The sequence below is a fragment of the Centroberyx affinis genome, unplaced genomic scaffold, assembly GCF_046629955.1.
Source record: "Centroberyx affinis isolate AG114_WGS23_722 - 3 ecotype Tasmania unplaced genomic scaffold, CSIRO-AGI_Caff_v1 ptg000254l_1, whole genome shotgun sequence".
Classification (NCBI taxonomy): Eukaryota; Metazoa; Chordata; class Actinopteri; order Beryciformes; family Berycidae; genus Centroberyx; species Centroberyx affinis.
In genome coordinates, this window is record NW_027278936.1 from 132,892 (window position 1) to 141,596 (window position 8,705).

The 8,705-nt window shown below is 39.2% G+C and overlaps 1 protein-coding gene across 1 annotated transcript; it reads left to right on the forward strand.

Moving 5' to 3' along the window:
- The first annotated feature begins 223 nt into the window (after positions 1-223).
- Positions 224-8,271, forward strand: vps72a (vacuolar protein sorting 72 homolog a). The gene is made up of 6 exons (XM_071545232.1): positions 224-609; positions 3,019-3,171; positions 3,901-4,021; positions 5,100-5,276; positions 6,045-6,189; positions 7,025-8,271. Exons 1-6 carry the CDS (start codon positions 493-495, stop codon positions 7,413-7,415), a joined length of 1,104 nt encoding a protein of 367 aa, XP_071401333.1. The 5' UTR covers positions 224-492; the 3' UTR covers positions 7,416-8,271.
- The last annotated feature ends 434 nt before the right edge of the window (positions 8,272-8,705 follow it).

The following is an 8,705-nucleotide window of genomic DNA, read 5'->3' on the forward strand; positions in this document are numbered from 1 at the left end:
TATTTTTTATATATATGTATTTTATATTTTATATATACACACACACACACACACACACATATATATATATATATATATATATATATTTTTTTTTTTTAGTAGAGGTTTTAATCGTCTCATGAGTGTGCAGTATGCAGTGCTGATCAGGTGCTGATGAATATCTTGAACAGCTCTGGCCTGTAACCCGGAAGTATATCCTCACTGCTCTGGATGTGTTGTTAACAACAAGAAGGCAGCCCCAGCTAACCTTAGCGGTTAGACGCCTATATTACTATAGTGAATAAAATGAGTCGTGTTTATTTAATTGAAACCCAAATTGGCTAAACGTATATCGAATACCGGTAACAACAGACAGATGAGTAAGGACAGCGAGTAACAGAGCGGCGAGCGAGACCCAAACAAACCATATAGGTATTCAACGAGTAGCATAACGCTAGCCCCGGCTACCCTAACGTTAGCATTGTTTAGCTAGCTAACGTTACAATCTCAACCATGAGTCTTGCAGTTGGCCGAGAGCCCCGCAAGACTGCGGGAAACCGCATGTCAAAATTACTCGATGCTGAAGAAGAGGATGAGTTCTACAAGACTACTTATGGCGGCTTCAATGATGTGAGTGAATCGAGACGGATCAAATAACTTCACGGTAGAGCCCGACTAGCCACTTACCTGGCTGGTCGAAATAGGCTAACTGCAACACTATGAAACCGACGGTTGTGTGCATGATGCCATTAAATGGGCAAACTAGAAAAGTGTTTCGTGTAATCTGTTAGTAGGGAGGTCAAACGTTGTGTCCGCAATGTAAGCAGTGGGGGTTCCAAGCAGAAACAAAAAAAAAAAACGACAGAAATTGACATCTCGGCTCATTTTAACATATTATATAACAACGAATTTGGTGATATTAGAGTAAGTAAGCTATTAGATATTTTCATATGTGCATTTCCACCTCAAAATCACACGTTTTATTGTACAAGCCGGGCAATATTATGCTAACTTGACTGTTTACGTGCCTTTTTGCCTGCAGTGAACGCCGCAGCAGATGTAATGAGATCATTATAACAAAAGTCTATTCAGGTGCCTTGATCCTCTAGCGGCTTCGTTGTACAGTCCCCGCAAAGTTTGCCAGATGTGTGTGCTGCATGCTTCCACACCATCGCAATGAAAGCTGGCTTTAACATTGAGAATGGGGGCCTTGAGAACCAGGGGGGTAATGATGATGATAATGATGATAATGATGATGAGAAAAATCCACCTGCTCCACTTCATCATGCACTGACTTGATGGGAGGAGATTCGGTGAAAATATCATTCAACGTTATTTCAGTTAAAAAGATCTGACATTCATGATCACCTGTTGCCATTTTCTCTCTCTTGTGCTTAAGCGGCACAAAATAAATTCATAAATTATATAAAGTTGAGACATACTTTGGGTTGTAACTGTTACTGTAACTGCATAAAGTCCACAGGAATTAAGCCTAATATCCATAGATTCAATTATTCATGCTTGGTCTTTGTGCAATAGGATATCAATACTTTCAGCACCTTGTACAGCTCCCCGTTTAGGTGTAGGCTTTAGTTCAGCAAACAGGGAAGTAAATAAAGCATACACAAGAGCCACAAATCATTTGTTCATCTGTGAAGACAAAGAGCACTTTATTGGGTGTTTGCCTTGGGTTCAATGGTGGTTTTCTTTTTGCTGAGGACAGACGAAGGAGTGGACCTGCACAGCTTATGGTCGGGTTGTTCCTTCAAGGCCTGCAGCCATTCTGGTCATCAAACCCATCATGCCAGTGTGATTCATCTGAAACTGTGACTCACTCTGAAATATTGTGGCTCAGTCCAGCTATAACGCTAACCAACTGAAGGCTGGTTGAGAGTGCCAGCCTGTCCTGTCTCATACCTGGAAAAAAAAAAAGGCGTAGGCTGTATTTGTGTCAGAACATTAGGTGCTATTTGATGTTACATTATGTCTTAATTTAAGGCTTATATTTGAGGATGCTGATTTGGCTCCTCAACTCGACTGTGTGTCTCTGCTGCTCTTCAAACAGCTGCTGGTCAAAGTCAGCCTGTGTAGGCTGATTTGGCATCTGCGGATCTGGCAGGTCTGACGTCAGTCAGTTGACTGGAAGGAACTAAAATAAGTGGCACCATCAAATCCTCAGATGCTGCGGTCATTTCTGGTGGCACTTTGAAAGAATAGTGTGACCATAGCTTTGAGTAAACGCATGGCTTATTATGCACAGACCTACAGTTTGTAGGCTTGCCTGACTTATGAAATCAGTGACCCTCAGCTTACCTTTTTATGGGATAGTGGTGTCTGTGCCACCCTCCACTCACACCACTTGCTCTGACTAGAAGGCTTGTTCTGCCATCTCAATTGTGTAGTTTTATGTTGAGGCCCACCACCAGTTCCAACCATGTATTGGCAACTGTATTAATATAGGTAATAAAATTGACTCCACAAACAGTAACTTGACCTCAGCTTAAAAAACAGTTGTTCACCAAGAAGCTAATGTTCGGCTAGTGAGTTTTCGACCAATTGGAATGACAACATGAAGTTGCGGCAGTGAAAATAATCAGTTCTCTTGATTTAAAATGAATGTTTACATGTTTCTTGATTGTAGACCATCAAATAAGTGGAAAATACAGTTGGAAGAAAGATTGGATGTACCATGCATTTTTTCCCCTTTTTTTTGTGCCCCACATGACTGCAGAGTCATGATTGACCTCCCTAATATTAGCTCTGATGCATGCTGTAGTCCTTACTAAATCTGGTAGTTTAATAGCACCTACGCTTATCTAGTCTCATTGGTTTCAAGATGTTGCTGCAAGTCATTTGCATTAACTTGCATCTTGAGTCTGAACACAACCTACACAAAAACCTTTGTGGAAATCTGGTTTGCTGACCTCCAGCTTGTATTGAGTAAGGAGATTGTAGGAGTAACAGATAAACTGTTGGATTGTATGTGTATGATCCACCAGTGAGAATTGTAGTCTGAATCATTTCTTTTGCTTCCCCCAGGAATCAGGAGATGATGAGTATCATGGAGAACATTCGGACACAGAGGATGAGGTGGACAGCGATTTTGACATCGATGAGGGTGACGAGCCAGACAGTGACCAGGAGGAGGACGCACCTCGGAGGAAAAGTCGAGTCGTCACTAAAGCTTATAAGGTAGCAACACACATTTCAGCAGTATTTGAATTTAGTCTCTACCTTAATAAATGCATTATCTATGAGCTGAATTTCATTGTCTGTCAATCATGGATTCATACCGGGCCTTTTTTAACACTCAAGTATTGTTGGTGACAGACGCATGGTCTTAAAAAACTATGCCATTTAAGGACACTAATGTAGTGACTTTACGTTACGGACATTCGTTTTTCCCCCAGTAACAAGGCAAAAAAACTAAATTAACAATACAAAGTAATCTTTATAATGAAAAAGAAACAATAGTTGGCTAAACTGCCCAAGGATGACAGACAAACTTACCAGCCACAAACTAAATTTCTCAGCTTTTGTTCTGCTGGTTTATTTTTATCCTTAATTCGTCCTGTGAAGCATTTTCCTGAGCATGTGTGCTCTTTTTCAGCACCATTCACATTCATACAATTACACGCAGTAACGCCTGGGAGCTGATGGCTAATGGTTGTTAAATGCCTTGCTCAGTGGCATCTGCTGTTGAGGTAGCAGAGAGCATTACTGATTCATTTAGCTGCCCTCTTTCCTAGCTGGTCTTGTGATTACAGTCAGTGACGTTTTGGTCACAAGTGGGCGTCTCTAACCTTGAGCCTCCACTGCCTTCACAAAATGATCATTTCTCCTGCACAAGGTTGATAGTTATTTCCCTGGTTTGTCATAGAGGTATGAAAAAGATGGATTTTTGTCTTTGTTTAATCCAAGGAACCTATAAAGGTAGCGAAGCCCAAACCCAAGAGACCCTCCGAGGAATCGAAGAAGACTGAGAAAGCCAAAGTAGAGCTCAAAAGGAGGATTCCACAGGAATTCCAGGACTTTGCCGAGAGTAAGACTGATGCCTCCATGCCTCCATGTTTTCAACCCAGATACCTCTCTTAAATTATCTGGCAATGCTTTACTTCAATTGTTGGCTATAACACATAAATCATCATACACAAATCATAAGCACATTACAATTACAGCATAACTATGTATCAGATAATTAATAATAATGTGGCATGAGCAGGTTATGAGACTGTTACAGGCAATATATTTACCACAGGTATATTTGTATAGAACACATCATAAGCACATTACAGTTATAACATAGTGGCATCAGAAAAATTGATAATACACTGTAATACATTATAGAAGTATGTGCCACTATGTCTTATAGATATGAACTCATCATATTATCTAACGTAAAGTGACACCAAATGATCTATTATAAGAAAGCCATGACTCATATTGTTTAAAGTGAGATCAACTACATCATTAAAATTGAGACTTTTCACATTTTAATATGCATGTACTTTTATAATGAGTTGTAAAATAATTGTTGCATGACATAATATATTGTAATAGACAAGATTTTGTATCAGGTTTCAATAGCTCCATTAGTCGCTGCATTCATCTGAGAAATGAAATGAACTCAATTTACAAATGAAAAAAAGGTCCATTGGGGAATTAGCTGTGTACAAATAATGTCTAAATATATGACAGCTAGGCTAGAAAAAGAGGTATGTGAAAAAGATAATGGTGGTCTTGGTGTAGGTCAATTCAGTAACGGTATAAGTGAACCAGCTGCTGTAGCCTCTACTCTAAACCACTTTGCTTTGTAGCTTGAGAAGAGAGTTGAATAATTTCTGAAGACACTGTCAGAAAGTTCAAATGAACTTGATGATGATTAAATGATAAGAAAAGCTTGCATTTTAGATCTGCAGTGATCTGAAATTTGCAGAAAGTTAGTGTAAGTGTTGGCACTTATTTCTGCCGTGTTGGTCCAGCAGGATGTTTTTATTGGCACCATCAAGTTTTTTTTATATCATTTTGACATGGAGAGAGGGTTTTGGGATGTGTGTTTGCACCAGATTAATCCTCGTTGTTCGGGCTCATTTAAAAGGTATGCCTTAATCCTTCTGTAGCCCGGAAGTCTGTGCGACAGTCCACCAGCGAACACACTCGGAAGACCAATCTGCGCTTACAAGAACGGCAGGACGCCCCCCGGCGACGGAGAGGCGCTCACCGTGACCGGCCCCTGACCCAAGAAGAACTGCTGGCTGAGGCCAAGATAACAGCCGAGATCAACATTCGATCTTTAGGTGAGAGAACATCTTGAATTACTGAAGGTACCCAAGCTACCATTTCTCCCAGAGATGGTGTTGTGGTTAAGACCATTAAAGGACCACAGTGACTATTTGGGAGTTTGGCCCATTGGTCACGTTACCCAATATGTGACGAGAGGATTTGAACCAAAATCATCTCTGTGTCTCTGGTAGATGGTTGTGCTAACGCTTTAGCAGTATATTAAGTAATCGTAGGCGACTAACGTGATTGCACATCTGACTTTATCATTTTTGCATTTTGAAGTGCTTGTCTAATAAAAGTAGTAAAACTATTTCAGAGGGTTTTTATTATAAAGACAGCAAACATCACAAAGAAATGTTATTGCACAAATGGAATAAATGATGGTAGAAATACCAATTATATACATATTTGAGATGATGAAGATCCTCAGAATTAGCTTGAGTAGTCTTCCACTGAAACGGGTATAAGGCTTGAGGGAGTGGGGTGCAATGTAAATTCACTGGAGTCCTATGACAATTGGACACACATGACATAGTGACGGTTACAATGTAAATAGTGTGTTAGCTGTAAGTTTTTTGTAGGAACAGATAGCGATCATTGTATATGAAATAAATAAATGTAGCCTATATTCTTGGCAAACGGGCAACGGGAAGTAATACCCAAAATGCTAACAAACAATAAATATGAATATTACTTCACCAATACATTGTGTTTATGAAAATATTATGCTTTATAACAACATACTTGAAATATGAATTCCTCTATTTATTTTGTTTCTGAAGAGAACTATGAGCGGCTGGAGGCAGACAAGAAGAAACAAGTCCACAAGAAACGACGTTTTGAAGGACCGACCATCCGTTACCACTCGGTGCTCATGCCCCTCGTCTCTCATTCCATTCTAAAAGAAGAAAATGTGGATGTTGAAGGGTAAGTGTGATCTCTATCTAGACTCTCAGCCTTCATAAACAATTGGGCAGATAGAGGGCAGACCTCTCCAAACCTTTTATACACCTTTTGCGTGAAGTAGTCTTTCAAGGCTGGAAAGGATATTCCACTTCAAATGCATTGACCTAAAGTATTTGCTCATATTCTCACGGGGAACTGTGGGATTAGGTGACTAGGTTTGGTGTTTTTGTTTAGTTTCACAATTAATTGTTAATTAATTAAACTTATTTGTCCATGATTAATAATCATGTAATTCGGCGATATTTCTCAACAACAGTTAAAACAGTGTTGCATGTACGCCCTTGCCGACCTAACCAAAAATACAGTTCAAAATTTCATATAATATTTTTAAAACTTGTTTTTACCAGCACACAAGTTATTCAAATTAACAAAATTGTTTTATATGTAAATTGCCTGTCATGTTTAATTGAACAAACGAATATAATTTTAGCATAAAATTACGGACAAGTAATACAACCACCAGAGGGTGACATGATGATCAGAGAAACTCTAGCTAATTGTATTTAGCTGTGAAAAGCCTTCACAGCTCTTTCTCCTGTTGAATGGTGCTAATTGACTGAGAAATTACACTTTTCATTCAATAACACTGTACCATACAGTAAAGAATTTTAAGTGGTTGTGCTATTCATAATGCATCTATTTATCATGTAATTGCAGCATCCTAATAATATGGTATCTTAATAATTGGCACTTTAACGATACAGTATCCACATAATACAGTATTTCACTGATCAACAAACAGTACATTTATGTCAAATGGCATAATTTTTTGTCATTATTCACCCTTTTGCCACAGGTTGGACCAGGATGTTCCTCAGACTGCACCGCCAAACCCTACCACACCTTCCCAGCAGCCCGCCGGAGGCTTGTGCTCCCGTACCTACATAACATTCAGTGACGAGGAGGCTTTCGACGCAGCCTTTCCCCACAACGCACAGGCAAACTCCCAGCCGCCCGTCCAGGAGGTGTGTCCCGTCACCCACAAGGCCGCGCTGTACCGAGACCCGGTCACTGACATCCCCTACGCCAACACGCGGGCCTTCCGCATCATCCGGGAAGCCTACCGCAAATACGTGGCAGCTCATGGATTCCCAAACACTTCGGGAGGGGTGACAGGACTTGATGCCTCGGCGCCAAAGGGTGCCCGCCAGAAAATGCTTGTCAAGCAGAGTGCAGTTGGAACATAGTGTAATCTCACAAGGAATTTAGGAAATAGACTTGGGTTTGTTTTTGTTGGTTTTTAATTTCTCAGTTCAGGCAGAGTGACTTGACTGAGTGAACATGAGGGAAAAGCACAACAAAATGCTTGGTATCAGTTGTTTTCCACCATATGCCAGCTGTCAAACAAGGAAACATGAATAAGCGTTGATAAGCTTCAGGTAAGGCTACAGTGTATATGAACAAGGCCATCAACTTGTAAATGTTCTGAATGGACCAACCGTCTCTACTTTAAACTCTACTTCTACTCTCTACATCTGCTTTCATCTTGATGTATTCAAAATATCCCTGGCACCAGGAATGTCAAGAGTTGTCACAGCTAACAGGCTTTAAATTACAGAAATTTTGAAATTGCAGTGCAGGTGTCAGTTGTAGAAATCATATAAAGGTAATTTGAGAATATTTTCAATGCTACAGACGTTGACTGTTGATAACACAGAATACATCTAAGCTTCGGCTGCTAACTTTTGCTTTGTGAAGGAAGAAGTACAAAAACTCATTGAAGAACTCATAACCAATATTAACACACTGTGCTAATAGGAAGAGCAACTCAGTGGCCGCATTCCCTTAAACTTCCAAAAGAAGAAACAAAAAAAGTCTTATGATGGCACTGTGTGCGTAAACTGATCTTGTATATGTATACCTTGAATAACGGATCCAAGTCAAGTAGATACCAGAGAATGTGCTTTGGAATCAAAACAGGTCTTCATCAGCTTTGATGGTTTTTTTTATTGAATGGATGTTTTGTTTTTTGTTTTTTATATACTGTTAAAATACTAGATTTCTACAGATGTATGTCTCTGAACAAAAATAAAATATTTGGAACTTGGAATTAATCAGATTTTTTTTTTATTAGCCAAAAACTGATATATGTATCATTTTATATAACCATTTACATGAACTCTGGTTTATAACACATTCATAAGGCCTAACAGTTTCACAACAGCTACATGACACTGCCATGAAGACTGATTCAATTCTCAGGACAGTGTTGATCAGAACCCTTTTTAATCTGAATCAGAATTATTCATAATTTCTAATCCCCTTTTTTTGCAATTCATGATCAGATTGATGTCATGAGATCAAGATTGCAAAATCCAGAATTGCAGTCTTTAAATAGACCTATACTGTATCTCTCACAGTCTGTTGGACAAATGCATGTTGGTATGATGTTTTGTTTCGCAGGTATTGTTCATTTAATATAAAAAATAAAAATGTAAACAAATGCTATTTTTAAATCTATATAGGCTGTATTATCC